General features: G+C 45.8%; 1 protein-coding gene across 2 annotated transcripts in view; it reads right to left on the reverse strand.

Moving 5' to 3' along the window:
* Nucleotides 1–16,844, reverse strand: part of met (MET proto-oncogene, receptor tyrosine kinase) — a 148,564-nt gene that overhangs the window by 83,492 nt on the left and 48,228 nt on the right. For both annotated transcript variants that reach the window (XM_078568043.1, XM_078568044.1), the window contains exon 3: nt 5,003–5,188. In XM_078568043.1, the coding sequence (XP_078424169.1) occupies nt 5,003–5,188 (186 nt within the window). The remainder of the gene's footprint in view (nt 1–5,002; nt 5,189–16,844) is intronic.

Consider the following 16,844-nt stretch of genomic DNA (forward strand, 5'->3'; position numbering starts at 1 on the left):
GCAGTTCCATTCACAACTCCTCAGATAAATAGTCGTTAGGTAGTACAGAATTTGAGTATTGCTGAAAAAAGGAGATATTATTTGTCAAAGCTTTTTGACTTGCACTCATCAGGACAATTCGCAAGAAAATACCAATGTCAGGGGATACAACATATTTATGCTATATGAAAAGAGAGTGCTGATTGGTTGCAAGTGGACTCTGATTGGTAGAGGCATTGCCATGGAGAATGCACCAATTGATGGTGGCTAACAGTTAACTGCCAAGCATTATTTGAAATTTAAACCATGCAGCTTGACTCTGATTGGTCAAGACATTGCCCTGGGGAATGAACCAGCAAATGGCTGTCACTTATTTTGTTTAGCTGAAACAGGGGCAATGTGTGTATATGTTCTTTCTATCTGCAAAGAACAGGGCCCTGTGTATTAAACATGTAGCTTCCAGGACCCAAAAATGCACCACACTGCGAGCCCAACTGTCAATCTTAAATTGATTATCAGTGTAATTCTTAACACTGAGGGTTATTTAGCAAATGCTGTCCAATCGTGGAATTACATCCAATGTTGGACACTGTTTTGAGTTTTGCAATCATGGGTTGATTGGGTATGATCTGTACCTTGCCCATTGTGAACAGCCAAAGGGACATGCTATTCAATACAATCCGCCAGTCTTTGGGACTTACAGCCTACACACCTAGCATCACACTGGCACTGAAGTTCATACACCACATTACTCATTTCTGTGATAGGCAGAATGTCTTTTTGGCTTGATGGCAGCATCCTGTTAGTGGCAAATAACACTCGTGTTGCCACTGCATAGTAGCAGCGTGAAACGGCTAGCTTCAACTGTTGCTCAAATTTTTGAGATACCTTACCCTTCCAAGGTAATTTGACGTAGACTGGGCACTTATCAGGGCCGAAAGTGATGGCTTTAGGCCTGTTCATGAGTTTGAACGATATACAGTGTGAAACGATCTAATCAGGGTAGCCATTATCTCACAGGTTGTCTTTGATAAGCCCTATTTCAGCATCAAGCTTGTACAGTGAACAAATGGCTCGGGCCCTATTTACGAGGTTGTTCATAAGGCCACTCTTATAGCATATGGAACTGTAAGAGTCCCAACGTGTGTATTGACCAGTGAAGGTAGGCTTGTGGTGGGCCATGGTAGAGAACCCCTGGCAGATACCTCAACAAGTACGTCATGGAAAGGGAGTTGATTTGACTGCTCCATTTCAAAGGTGAATCTGAGTGCAGATCATTTCATGATGTATATTTCGCAAACTCATCAGTCATCATGTTGACCGGTGAGGACATGGACCATGCCTGCAGTGACGGTGAGGTCAGCGGCGAACACCCACGTAAGGATCCTGCACCAGATTATCCCTCTCTCAATGCAAAGGTGAGTGCTCTATCTCCTGCTTTTGACTCTGCTGCCATGCACTAATTATCTCTGCTTTGGTTCAAAGGGAGCTCTGCCAAGTGGCTGAAACCCTCAGCCAGCCAGTCCCTCAGCTCCATCCAGGTCCTCACCTTCAGCCAAGAGGACATCTCCTCCATTGAAGAGCTGGAAATAAGCAGCCTGGAAGATCCGTCACAGTGCTTACCCACACCCTCTGCCAGCGTAGAGGCATATACTTCAGTGGGACCTAGACCTAGGGCAGGCTTGGGTTTACAATCTGATGGTAACCGCATGGACATGTGTCCGCAACAGGAGGAGGCAGGTTTAGCTGAGCTCCTTGGCAATCGGAGGGCTGCTGGGGAAGAGGCATCTGTCAAGCCCGAGTCAGATGAGCAGCCTCTGGATTCGGCCTTCCAACTCATCATGGAGAGTCAGCAGAAGGTGGGGGGACACCATGAAGAGCTGTAGGAAGCCCTCAACAGAGTGACACACAAGTCGGAGGAGTGCGTCTGCCTGCTCTCTGATGAAGTGGTGCCCACATGTGCATGCATGGAGTTCTCCAAGGGAAGGATGGTGGACGCCATGGAGACACTAGTAGAGCAGAACACAGAGGTGTGTGTAGAGCTCCACTTCATCGCAGTAGTCATGGTTGAGTTCCTACAGTGGCAACATGAGGGGGAAACGGGGCACCTTCACGTCCCTCCAGGTGCCCCTTCCCCTCAAGGAGTCAGGCCGGGGCCCTCAGGCACTCGAAAAGGGAGGAAAAAGCGGCAGCTAAACACCCCTGGGTCATCCACTCAAGAATCTCAGAGGCTGTCTGCTCTCTCCAAGTCCTCTTTGGCTGAGACCCCCTCAACCTCATTCTCTGTTACCGTAGGGGGAGCAGCTGGCCCACAGGAGGATAGCCAAAGCGAGCTGGGGATCTCAAGGCCTCGGTTCTCCAGGGGACGCACACCAAAGTCATCAGAGGCAACAGGGCCAACCATTGGACAAGCTGTCTCCACCCCTGCTGTGGATGTCAGGGCAGCACCTTAGAAGAAATGGTAGGCCTAGAAAAGTTAAGAAATTCTGATAACAAGTGGTTGAACAGGTGAACACATTTTGTCACTTTATAATCTGAAAATATATTCACTTTCACTGAATAATGTGTAATGTTGTCTTTCAGCTTCATTCATAGGCTCCACAAGTCCTCCCCCGCATCCATTCTCCCCTCCCCAACTACTAGCAGTTCAGCTGCACACAGCCAGACCAGGGGTGAATCTGGAGGGAGGAGTGTGTGTGTGCCAGGGCCTTTCGGAGCCTTGTGTAAGCACTCTCCCACCCACGCGGAGCCTTCATCCATCAGACTGATCTCACTGCCCCGAGCATTTTCAATGCTGCCTGCTGGGGTTCTCTTTCAGTCGTCCATATGAGCTGACCTGCATCTCCGCCCATCCACTGATCACACTCCCATGCAGCAGCTGTGCCCTTCCTGAAAACCCCACCCCCATTTACATTGACCTCTTCCTTCCCACCCCCAGGGTCCATGTTTGCGTCCATGTCCCCACCAACCATCCTCACCGCCCCTTCCGTTGGTGCCGACGCACCCTCACCCTCCCACCCTACCTGTTCACTCTGCCCCGTCACACTCACCAATCCCTCCTACTACACCCGCCCTGAGTTCACTCTCCAGGGGGCAATCATTGACTCCACAGATCCCTCCCTTGCATGTTCACCTGGATATTCCACCCCCCAACACCTTCCTTCACCCTTACTCCCTCCTCCCCTGGTACGCTCCTCCCCCTGTACTCACTCCTCCCCTGGACATCCTCCTTCCCCTTCCAAACCTTAATGCCCCTACAATTTCGCCCCACCTTCCAATCTCAACCCCACCTGACACCTTTGCCCCCAACCCCCCCTTCCAAACTCAACCACTCCCCTGGTACACCTTCCCCTCCCACTCACACCTAGACCTTCCTCTCCCCCAACCTCGCTTCGCTAATCATTTGTACCAGCCCATGGTGAATTTGTGAAGTTCCGCAGCTTCCCATCTCCCGAGAGCTGCTTTTGCAGCGGAGCCATGTGCATGAGAATCCACCCAGCATGCAATGCACGTGTTCCTCCAGGGTCCGGTAGCTGTAGGACTCCAGCATCTTCTCCCCCTCGGATGTCTGCGATCTGAGCAAGGCCCTAACAGCAAATCCCGACTTTTGCACATCACACTTGTCCAGACGTGTTTTGGGCCGGTGTGTTTTCCTGCCGGCGTAACGTTAAATCGGGCGTGGGGGGGGACGATTCCAATCAGGCCTTATTTTGCATCCCTCTAATGGGGCGCAAATTGGGTTCATACCGGCCTCCAGCAGGATTTGCGGTCCGCCACGGCGGACACCATGATGATCTCGCTGTGAGTTCACGCTGGCGTGAAAATGGATTTCTGTCCCTTCCGCCAAATTCTCCCCTCACCCGCCATGACGCTGGCTGCCAACAGGAGCAGAAAGTTCTGGCCAATGGCAATGGCAAACCACTGCAGTACTTTGCCACTCATAATCATGGATCAATCCAATGGAAGTCCATGGTTGCCAATGCCCTCTTAGGGCACAGTACCTGAAAGTGTGAGGTTTTCATGGATTTCTTTGTGACTAAAATTAAGGCCATCTATACAGCAGTTGTTCTCTCTACCTTCTTGTACCTCAGCACTAAATTGTAAATTTCTCTCCCAGCTATCCTCATGCTCTCTCTGAGCTCATCTCATCCATGAGGCCCACCTCATACTCTCTTGACTCCATTCATACTAAACTGCTGACCACCCAACGTCCTTCATAACACCCATACGAGTTGACATTTTAAATGGTTTCTTCTCCTCCAGTATTGTATCCTTCCTTTTTCAAAACACCCATCAGCACCACCTCCTAAAAAACAAATGGCCCGTGACCTCATCTGTCTCTGCATTTTACTGTCCAATCTCGATAGCAGTTGACGTAATCCAGCCGGATCTGGTGATAGGTGGCTACGCCAATTAAACACTGGATATGCTCATGTCTGCACTGCTTGGACTTGAAGGAGAAAATATAGGAGCCACAGGGATGGATGAGAGTGAAGGATTCTCTTGAGGCAAGGTTATCAAAGAGTGAATGGTTGAGCAGATGGATGGACGCAGAAGTATTGTGGCAAATGAAAGATCACAGGCTAGGTAGTTGAGAGTTAGAGATTGCAATTGCATGTGATTTGTGGGAGATTTTTTTCCAAGGGCAGACAGAGAACGTAGGGGATGAGGGTGTTGGAATAGAAAGTGAGAGGCAGCCCTGTCTGCAATCAAGACAATAGGAGTAAAGAGGCTAAATGAGATGGCATGGTCAAGGGCATGGGTGTTAATGTGAATAGGAAGGTTTAAATGAAAAAGGAGATTTAGGGAGGTCAGGAAGGCAATAAATTCAGAGGAGAGAGAATGAAGGGAGTTGAGATAAAGCCTGATTTCAGTAGGGACGAAGAGTCGCTTAGAGCAGAGATAGAGGGAGGAAAAGAGGGGTGATAACTCATTAAGAAACTCGGGGTGGGGCTTGACAGGCAGGAACTGTGGGTAGAAGAAGAATACAATGGCAAAAGGAATAGCATAATCCAAGGCCTACCTGTATAATACGGCCATTAACAGTTCCCAGATTTGCAATAGTTACTTTTCCTTGAGTGAAAACTGCAATTGAAGTTAACAAGACATTTCGGAATTGCCCAAGAAACAGGTCCAAACGTTGTACGGGGATTGTCCTTTCCATCTGGAGTCTATCACCTCCACAATACGTCTCCGTGGCTGATGAACTCTACAGGAAGAAAGCAAAATTCAGAAAGCAATACTCAATTAAGTTTGCAATGGCATCCTTCAAGGTGGCACTTGAAGGGCATTTGTTATTGAAATGTTAGGACATGAATCAGATATTGGGATTAAAATTAAAAAGTCAGAAATAGTCAAAATAATTTTAAAAATATTTTTCAATCTTTTTTTTCTGTTCCCTTCTACAGCCCGTTATATGGCTGCCACGACGGAGACCAAAAGACTGTGGGCACCTCCAGTGATCTTCATGTATGCAGTACTTTTTTCAACAAATGGTGTGAGCTAGAAAAGAGATAACCATTCTGATTTTACTTCCCATTAGGAAAGCGGGACATCTTGTCCAACAACTCAAGTCTCAATCAAAAACCTGTCTGGAGGACTACCTTGGTGTTTCAGTATGTGGCATGCTGTCGCCATGGTACCAACACCATCATCAGATTAACACCTCACACTGGCTTTTCAGGAACCCCTCCTCCTTCAGGCACTGTGCCCTAAGAGGGCATTGGCAACCATGGACTTCCATTGGATTGGTCCATGATTGTGTTTGGCAAAGTACTGCAGTGGTTTGCCATTGCCTTTTGCAGTATGGCTGACCAGGAAACTCTCCTGCTCTTTACTACCTGCAATCAGGCATATAGGAAGGATTTACAAGGGTGCTATCACTGCGCCATAAGACCTTTCAGGAAGTAAGGTATGTAAATTCTGAATTCTACCATTGTGCTGATTTTAGACCATACATCAGTGGGCAAGTCATACCATTTATGTAATATTTGTGCTTTGATGGATGCCCTGATACCTCAGTACTATTCTCTGGCTGTGAAGGAATATAGGACGAACTTAAGTACAGGAGTAGGTCATTTAGCCCCTCGAGTCTATTCTGCCATTCAATGATATTATGCTTGATCTGTGACTTAACTCCAGATAGCATGCAAGCATGAGGGACAAGGCGGAGTTAGGCAGATACAATTAGGTGAGGAAAATGGGAGTAGGTTCGAGTGGAGCATGGATTGTTTGGGCTCCTATTAGGGACTTTATCAAATCCTCTCAAGAAGTCCATTAAAATAATACCCATAGCCATTCCCCTGTCTACTAATTTAGTTGCCTCATCAAAAAATTCAACAGGGTTCATATAGTATGAAATACATCTGAAACAATATTGCCGAAGTTGGCAAGTTGCGTAGTCATGGTGGAGGTGCAAACCTGTACCATTAATCAGGGTTATTTGTACAAGCCACATTTGAGGAATGCTGGCTAAATCAGATGCTATTACTCATTGTTTATTTTGCAGATGCTTCAGTTCTAAATTCTACTACAAAGATAAGATTGAATATAGATTATCCATTTACACTGACCTCTCATGCCATTTCCCTTTAAGGAGCCTGTATTACTCAATTTTATTACTGTCACGCACTGATTATTGGCAATTTTTGTTATATTTCTGGCAATAATTACTAAATGGTGAGCAGAAGGCAATAAAACTGAAATTATCAATTGTAGGGCTACGCATAGGGAAAATTAAACTCACTTAATCTAAGAAAACAGATTGCCCAGAGTGTAATTCTATTATAAGGACCAGGAAGGTTGAGCATTGGTACCTGTGGAATTAGCAGAAATGGTGATGGAACGATACAATTGGTCTCCACCTTATCAGAAGGAGCAGGGGAAGGGTGGAGGAGGAGGTAAAAGATAAAAGAAACTGCCAGAGTTCTCATTCCTGATTATTATTGATTGATGCCCGCTGGAAAATGCTCTGTGCTAGCCCTGACTAAGGCTGGAATCAAGCACAGCTAAGATGCTCCATTGTGAATAGTCCTGCAACACACCACTGTGATTTTCTCAAGGCAGCAAGGATCCCGCAGCTGGGGCCAGGAGCAGGGTGGAGGTGGGGAAACCCTGCTTTAGCGGCTGGAGGGACCTGGGGCTGCATTTTACGTGTGACAGCCAACTAAGTGCCTTCCAGTGTCTCAAGAGCTGTCAGCCCAGAGGGTCAGCAGTTCAGCAACCTCAGCCAGGAACAGTGGCTGCTGCTGGGACTGCATCTGGAGGAAGAAGATGCAGAGTTGCATAACCAGGCAAGTGGGGTCAAAGAGCTCTGGGGCCAATCAGGGCAGGCAGCACTGATGCCGTGGGAGCATCTAATGCCCTAGGAAGGCCCCTCCAAGGCCAAAGAATGCCCAAAAGTGAGGCCTCTCACTCCCCGGAGCCCACTGGGAGGTAAAAATGCTAGTGGGGGCAAGAAGAGGCCCTCAATTGGCCACATAAGTGGTGCAAGTGCACTCCAGGTGGGAAGGTCACTGACAAAATAGCATGGCAGCTGTAAGACATCGGGCATTTCACCTTTTCCATGCCAGTATGCCAGTCTTCTCACCTCCTATCCCATCTTCAAAGGGCCCAGAAAATCCCAGGGGCTATCTTGGCTGAAATGTGAATAGACACTTTGGTGGATTTTAGCTTTTTTTTATTCATTCACAGGATGTGGGCTTTGCTGGTTGTGCCAGCATTTATTGCCCTTCCCCAGTTGCCCTTAAGAAGGTGGTGGTAAGCTGCCTTCTTAAACCACTGCAGTCCATGTGGTGTAGGTACACCCACAGTGCTCTTAGGAAGGGAGTTCAAGGATTTTGACCCAGTGATTGTGAAGGAACGGCGATATATTTCCAAGTCAGGATGGTGAGTGACTCAGAAGGGAACTTCCAGGTGGTAGTGTTCCCATCAATCTGCCCTGCCCTTGTCCCTCTAGGTAGTAGTGGTCGTGGGTTTAGGAGGTGCTTTCTAAGGAGGCTTGGTGAATTCCTGCAGTGCATCTGGTAGATGGTACACACTGCTGCTACTGTGCATCGGTGGTGGAGGGAGTGAATGTTTGTGGATGTGGTGCCAATCAAGGGAGGTGCTTTGCCCTGGATGGTGTCAAGCTTTTTGAGTGTTGTGGGAGCTGTACTCATCCAGACAAGTGGAGAGTATTCCATCACACTCTTGACTTGTGCCTTGTAGATGGTGAACAGGCTTTGGGGAGTCAAGAGGTGGGTTACTCATCGCAGGACTCCTAGACTCTGACCTGCTTTTGTAGCCACAGTTTTATATGGCTAGCCAGCTCAGTTTCTGGTCAGCCCCCAGGATGTTGATAGTGAGGGATTCAGTGATGGTAATGCCTTTGAATGTCAAGGGGTGATGGTTACATTCTTTCTTGTTGGAGATGGTCATTGCCTGGCACTTGTGTGGCGTGAATGTTACTTGCCACTTGTCAGCCCAAGCCTGGATATTGTCCAGGTCTTGCTGCATTTGGACATGGACTGCTTTGGTATCTGAGGAGTTGTGAATGGTGCTGAACATTGCGCAATCATCAGCGAACATCCCCACTTCTGGCCTTATGACGGAAGGAAGGTCATTGATGAAGCAGCTGAAGATGGTTGGGCCGAAGACACTAACCTGAGGAACTCTTGCAGTGGTGTCCTGGAGCTGAGATGACTGACCTCCAACAACCATAACCATCTTCCTTTGTGCTAGGTATGACTCCAACCAGTGGAGTGCTTTCCCCCTGACTCCCATTGACTCCAATTTTGTTAGGGCTCCTAGATGCCACACCTGGTCAAATGTGGCCTTGATGTCAAGGGCAGCCAACCTCATCTCACCTCATAAGTTCAGCTCTTTTCCCCATGTTTGAACCAAGGCTATAATGAGGTCAGGAGCTGACTGGCCCTGGAGGAACCCAAAATGGGCATCAGTGAGTAGGTTATGCAAGTGCCGCTTGATAGCACCGTTGATGACCCCTTCCATTACTTTACTGATGATGGAGAGTAGACTGATGGGGCAGTAATTGGCTGGGTTGGATTGGTCCTTTTTGTGTACAGGACATACCTGGGCAATTTTCCACATAGCCAGGTAGATGCCAGTGTTGCAGCTGTAATGGAACAGCTTGGCTAGGGGCGCGGCAACTTCTTGAGTTGCTAGATCTGTTCGAAATCTATCCCATTTAACACAGTGGTAGTGCCACACAACATGATGGAGGCTATCCTCACCGTGAAGGCAGGACTTCGTCTCCACAATGACTGTGTGGTGGTCACTCCTACTGATACTGTCAGATGCATCTGCGGCAGGCAGGTTGGTGAGGATGAGGTTAAGTATGTTTTTCCCTCTTGTTGGTTCCCTCACCACCTGCCACAGACCCAGCCTAGCAGCTATGTCATTTAGGACTCAGCCAGCCCGGTCAGTAGTGGTGCTACCGAGACACGCTTGGTGATGGACATTGAAGTCCCCCACCCAGAGTACATTCTGTGCCTTTGCTACCCACAGTACTTCTTGCAAGTGGAGCTCAACATGGAGGAGTACTGATTCATCAGCTGAAGGAGGGCGGTACATGGTAATCAGCAGGAGGTTTCCTTGCCCACGTTTGACATGATGCCATGAGAGATTTCATGGGGTCTGGAGTCGATGCTTAAGACTCTCAGGGCAACTATCAGTCTCCTTTCACTCTGTTGTGTTACAGGCAGAAAAGGCAAACTGAACTTTTTTATCCTCCCACCGTGTTTTCAAAGTGGGCTGTGGTGTGCTCCCCAAACCCTCAGGTTATGTAGTCCAAACCTTGGGGGGGGGGGGGAGAATTGTTCCCAAAGTCACATGTTAAAGATCACATGCAGGGTGAAATTTTACAGCCCCATTGCGGTGGGGGCGGGGCCCAAAACCACAGAGAGCCGTTCAAAACTCCACTGACTTTGGCAGGGCTAGGCAATCCTGCTGGCAGGAGGGTCTGTAAAATTCCACTGATATATAGAGTAAGGGGGCCAAAGAATGGAGCTTTTACAACTCTGAATAACAACAGTAAAAGAACCATAGAAATGAATATTGTGGTTCATCTGATCTCCAAAGTCTGTAAAAGTCAAAGTCCAGAGGGTGTTTCCTTTGTGGTGGAGATCAATCAAGATGAGTACCTGGTTGGCGACAGCAACACAAAAATTCTTGAAATGAATGATGATGCAGCATGATGGGATTTCTGATCTTAGACTGCTTGGTAGGCAACGATTGGAAATTTTAAAAATCAAGCAGGCTGCAAGGAGTTGAGAGATGTTGACTAGCTGCTTGGTCAGCTGGGAAATGTGCTGGAGTTCTTTCTGATTGGTGTTATACCAGCAGACTGAGGGTTTCTCAGTTCTCAAATGAATATAGAGATTTTAAAATGGTCACTTGAGTCATGTGACTTTCTTTCTCCACAATGATTGCAAAAGGGATGTTTATCTAGTATCTGGGACTGGCTTTGGTTTCAGGAGTGATAATGTCCCAGCCATTAGTTTTTGAAAGAGTTTTTTTGAAAAAGTTTTTGAAAGAATCCATATTCAGGTTCTTGTGTCGGGAAGCCCTTGTCTGCACAGACCCTCTGACTCAACCAGAGGGGTAAAGCTTATCAAGATGCAAATGACATCCATTGTCCCCTCAATGGTGCCCCTTTGAAATGGATCTGGACAGTCCCAGGTGTGAGATGGGTCTGTTAATAACTCTGCAGGAATAACGTGTTTCGATCTGCAAGTCCGCTGGTTTCTTGATTATAATGTCCTTACAATTGGGTGTGAGATTCCACAATGATGAGAAAAGGATTCTTTTGTTCTTGTAACACTGGTTAGAAGCTTCTAGATCAAAGGCCCAATCCTGTGGTCATGTGATTTGTCATAGCAACTCCACTTTTAAAAACAGGCAAAAAAAAAACAATAAAATCTGATGTACGCAGTCTGGATTTCTTTCATGTCTTATCGACAAAACAATTATTTCACTGCCATCTTTCCCCATGTTCTCTCTGAGGTCACCTCATCCATGGGACCCATCTTCTACTTCTTGGACTCCATTCGCACTGAATAACCAATTAACCGTATTTCCTTCCTTGTCTCCTTGCCACTTCAAAACAGCCATCATCAACATCTCCTCAAAAAACCCACATTTGTGTTTCAAAACTACTCGCCTAACTCTAATCTCACTTTCCTTTCCAAAGTCCTTTAAAATTTTATTGCCTTCCAGATATGGGCCAACTCTCACACAATTCTCTGTTTGAATCCCTCCAAATAGATTTCTGCCCTTCCTGCAGCATTAAAATGGCCATAACCAAAGTCCCAAAAACATTTCTGTGACATGGCACATTATCCCTTCTAATCATTAAAATGGCCATAATATACTACCCCTCTTCAACACCTCTCCTTTGTTGTCCACCTTTGTGGGTCCTTGCTTGGTTCTGCTCTTACCCATTTGATCAGAGCCTGAACATCCCCAGCAATTGCTTCGCTCCCCACCCTGGGGGTCTCCCACAGATCCACCCTTGACCTTCTCCTCCTCCTCATCTACATGCTGTCACTCATCCTCAGATATCTTTCACATGTATCCTAATAACATTCAACTCTATATCTCTCACCATTTCTCTCCCCTTCTCTATCTATCTATCTGGACCTTGCCACTCCATTGCCTCTGTTTGTCTAATATCCAGTGCTGGGTGAGCAGCTATTTCCACCAACTAAAGCATTGAGAAGACTGAAGTCATGTTCAGCCCTGCAACAAAATCCAAAGCCTATATCCTGGTCATCAACTCTAGCTGTCTCCTGGCTGTTGTTTCCAGCTGCACTAGGCTTTTCACAGCACTGGCATTTTATGTACCCCTGTGCTGAACTTGTGACCTAATACCCTCTCCACTTCAAAGGCCACATACCTCCCTCTCTATAATTCACACACCTCCATCCCTGCTGCTTAAATATTCAGCCATATCTTTGTTACTTCCAGACTCAATTACTCCAATGCTTTCCTGACCAGCAACCCCCCCATCCCACTCACCCCCATGCTTTATTATCTATTATCTTCAGTTCATCCATACATCTACTGTCCATATTTTATCCAACACCAATTCCAGTTTGCTCACCACCCCTGCTCTCACTGATGTACAATGGCTTCCTGTTCTCTAGTGCTTCAAGTTGAAGATTCTTATCATTATGTTTAAATCCTTCCACAACTTTACCATTCTATATTTCCATAATCCATTCCAGTACTATGACCTCACCCACCAAAATCTCCATTCTTCCATAAATTAGATGTTTTGTTTGTTTTGCAACTTCACACACATTTTTTCTCCTTTGGGGAATAGTGGAGAAGTGTTAGAAGGGTTAGGAGGCTGATTATCAGCCAGTTTGAACCACATCTTCAATGCTCCTTCCATGGTCCACAAGTCCTGAAATGGGACTTGACCCCAGAACTTCTATATTAGAGGCAGGGGAACTACCTTCTGAGTCGCAAGACCTCCCTATAATGGATGTATTGATGGCTAATTTCAGGGTCAACATCCTGCACTCCACAATCGCTTGAACGTTGACTGACCCAATATTATGTTGGGCCATTTTCAGTTGCTTCTGGTACACACCCAAATCAGAAAATAGGCCCCTTTACACACACAGAGGATATAACTCCAGTTTTAGAATCAATGTCCTAAATTGGGTTGTGCAGTGGCAGGCAACTTCCAGCAGGATTTTTCAGCAATCGCTGTGGCCTATGCAGCGGATGCCATCAAAAGGTTATTCTTTTTGCAGACCTTCTGTTGTCATCAGGGAGCAGGGGTTCTCCATAGTCTGCCTGAGGGTCATGATCGTCTCTTCTGTTCACCTCACCTGCCACGAATAACTTGAGGGCTACTGCTGATGAAGCAGGTGGCCAGAAATTGGATACAATAGTTGAGAAAGCTACTTCTGGACACGACAGGAGCCAGCAGCTTGCTCAAATTAGGCAAGTAAAGCTTGAGGCCTACTCATACTTGAGACCTAATCAGAATTGGAAATGGGATAGTGATAATAAAGTAGCCGCTTGTCAGTGGATCATTGGAAATCTTGAACTTTGAACGACTTATTTATTCAGACAAAAAAATAAACAGATAATGTTAATAATTGTCTACGTTTGAAACAAGGAAAACTTAAATTAAAAACCAAGTCACAGTGTTGTTTTCTGTGCCCTGGTTTAAATCTGACGTTTTGTTTTACTACATTAATTAAGTGCAGGGATGAAATTCAAGCCAGCCATATTAGTCAATCACCTACATAAAAATTGCTCCGAGCTAAATACATGATCTAGATTACAACTGTAATCAGTGTGTAGGCGTCAACAGTATACTTTTATATGCTACTTCCAAAAAGAGTGCTTTCATAAACCCAATCACCAGGATGTGAATCTTGAAGTGGAATCTAGAAGGAATGATCCCTGGAAAATTACAACATTTTAAATTAAAGTAGTGTTTTTGGTTGATTTTATTTCATGATTGGTAGATTTTTAATTTCTAAACAAATAGATAAGAATTTTAACATTTACATTTGTCCATAGTCAGATCAACCCAGATTACCAGCTTTCCAAATGCGATCTGAATAATCGTTCTCTCACCAAAAGGTACTCTTTCCCTCCAATCCCCCTGCTCAGAGAGGCTTTTCTACTCTTATATTACAACATTCATAGAGAAATTCCCCCCTCGAGCTTCCTTCCCGTCCACTGATTTAATCTTCCCCGATATCCCTCTCTCCCAAGTACACTGATATAATTTTGTTCCCCTGTATCTCCTGCCCCTCAGTTCACATGGACACTATTCCCGAGTTATTTTATATTGATCGCAGTCTGTGTGCAGCAGGTACCTGACACTGCTGTTTCACTCTGTTGCAGGCAGGAATCCCTGCTTCAGGAATGCAGTTCTGGGAACTCATGCTTGCAGCCCACAGCACAGAGTTTGCTCCCCGAATGAAGCAGTAGCAACTAGTACTAGAACTAGTAATGAGAAAAGGTTCAGAAAGCAGAACAGCAGTTTAGCTAGATCCCTTGAGGGAGCCAATCAGTTGTTGCAGAACAAGCTCACCCTAGGGATAAAAGATATGCATGTTTGCTTAAGGTGCGTTCATGTAGCTATGCTCTGTTCACATTCATTGCTGTCAATAAATGAATGTTCTCCATTTTCCTTTCAATATTGTCTCATGTTTAGTAATGAAAAGGCTGTCAAATTTACCTTTGAACTTTAAGGGGTAAATTTTCAGGCCTCCCACCCAGCGGAAACAGAAATCCTGAAAATGCTGGACAATAATATGCATAGGACTCCGTTCCTCATTCTTGGACTGAACTGGGCAAAGTGTGCACTGTGCAAAGTCCAACTGGTGTCAGTTGGTAGCACTCTTGCCTCTGAGTCATGACACTCTGGGTTCAAGTGCCACTTCAGGACTGGAGCACAAAAACCAAGGCTGACACTCTGTACAGTACTAAGGGAGTGCTGCACGATTGGAGATGCTGTCTTTCGGATGAGATGTTAAACCGAAATCCCCTCCTTCCTGTTTGGGTGGATATACAATCTCTCATGACACTACTTTGAAGAAGAGCAGTGGAGTTATCCTGGTGCCTTGGCCAATATTTATTTCGGCATCAACATCACAAAAACAAATAATCTGGCTATTATCACGCTGCTGTTTGTGGGAGTTCGCTGCATGCAAATTGGCTGTGCATTTCCTGCATTACAACAGTGACTACACTTCAAAGTACTTCATTGGCTGTTAAGTGCTTTGAGATGTCCGGTGGTCGTGAAAAGTGCTATATAAACGCAAGTTTTTCTTCCTTTCAAAGAAGCCCTGCAATGGTTAAGACTCACATCCTGTTTTGAGCACTGGGTCTCTGCTGTTAGCCTCGCAAGTTCAAAAATCTAGGCCTGGATCTTTCCATCTACCGCTTCTAAAAAAAATCTGATTCTGCTGTACATATCCTCTGACCAGGGTTTACCAACTAACACAGTTGGAACTATATTGCATCATATTTTAGCTCTTGAACTATTATTAGGAAAAAAATATAAGACCAGGTTGAATAAGATTTAAATAATTAGCCTGTGCCACCTACATTACAATTTGTGCTTAGAATTACGCTAGTTTTCGAATTTTTTTTTACGTTTCCACTCAAACTTATTTGCATCAGCACAAAGGTAAAATATTCCATATGAGCCAGCACAATCAGGAGGTAGTTGAGAATGGCCTCTTTGAAAGAAAGGAGAGACTTGCATTTATATGGTGTTTTTCATGACTACCAGGCATCTCAAAGTGCTTTGCAACCAATGAAATGCTTTTGGAGTGTTGTCACTGTTGTAATATGGGAAATGCGGCAGCCAATCTGCACAGTTTTAGAGGCCCTCTCTGCCTGTATGGACACAGCTGTAACTGCAGGCAGTCCTTTGGAGAGATTTCCCCTTCCACAATGGTGGCCCAGCTGCTCAAGTTTAATTTTTACTTTAAATTTGAAGAAGTTGAAAGGCCAGGTCCTGCTCCTTCTGAGCAGCTTTGAAAGCCCACCCACCGTCCATAGTTGGATCCAAACCCATCCTCTGGCCATTAATTGGCAGTTTCAGGGAAAATCACAGTAGAATGACTGTTCCTCACAAAGCGCGGGCTTCAAACCCCAATTCGAGCCTGACCGTAGGATCCTAAAATCTGTGGCAAAAATTCTGCGCTTAATTTTAAGAGCCTCCTTGAAGGCCCAACAATGGGATGCAACTAGATCGCCATGGTGATTAATTTGGTCTGAGGAAATGGACAGCTTCCAACACAATATTTTTGAAACCAGCACAAAAGCTCACAAAAACTCTACTTGTGCTGCATGTAACATGTATTTGAAATCTTTAATCTTTTGCAGTGGCTTGGCCAACTTCAGGAAAATTGTGCTAGAAAAACCAGCACAACCTTAATGGTCACTTCTGCAGTACTGTTAAAAACAAAAAACTACTGCGGATGCTGGAAATCCAAAACAAAAACAGAATTACCTGGAAAAACTCAGCAGGTCTGGCAGCATCGGCGGAGAAGAAAAGAGTTGACGTTTCGAGTCCTCATGACCCTTCAACAGAACTGAGTAAAATTAGGAGAGGGGTGAAATATAAGCTGGTTTAAGGTGGGGGGAGAGAAGTTTGGTTGGGTGGGGGTGTGGGGGGGGGGGGGGGGGTGGTTGTAGGGAAAAGCAAGCAGTGATAGGAGCAGGTAATCAAAAGATGTCACAGACAAAGGAACAAAGAGGTGTTAAAGGTGGTGATATTATCTAAGAGAATGTGCTAATTAAGAATGGATGGCAGGACACTCAAGGTACAGCTCTAGTGGGGGTGGTCTAGTGGGGGTGGGGTGGAAAGACTGACAGGGCATTACAGGTATAGATTTAAAAATAATGGAAATAGGTGGGAAAAAAAAATCTATATAAATTATTGGAAAAAACAAAAGGGAGGGGGAAGAAACAGAAAAGGGGTGGGGATGGAGGAGGGAGCTCAAGATCTAAAATTGTTGAATTCAATATTCAGTCCGGAAGGCTGTAAAGTGCCTAGTCGGAAGATGAGGTGCTGTTCCTCCAGTTTGCGTTGGGCTTCACTGGAACAATGCAGCAAGCCAAGGGCAGACATGTGGGCAAGAGAGCAGGGTGGAGTGTTAAAATGGCAAGCGACAGGGAGGTTTGGGTCTTTCTTGCGGACAGACCGCAGGTGTTCTGCAAAGCAGTCGCCCAGTTTACGTTTAGTCTGTCCAATGTAGAGGAGACCTCATTGGGAGCAACGAATGCAGTAGACTAAGTTAGGGGAAATGCAAGTGAAATGCTGCTTCACTTGAAAGGAGTGTTTGGGCCCTTGGACGGTGAGGAGAGAGGAAGTGAAG

This window comes from Cetorhinus maximus, chromosome 22 (genome assembly GCF_964194155.1).
Source record: "Cetorhinus maximus chromosome 22, sCetMax3.hap1.1, whole genome shotgun sequence".
NCBI lineage: Eukaryota > Metazoa > Chordata > Chondrichthyes > Lamniformes > Cetorhinidae > Cetorhinus > Cetorhinus maximus.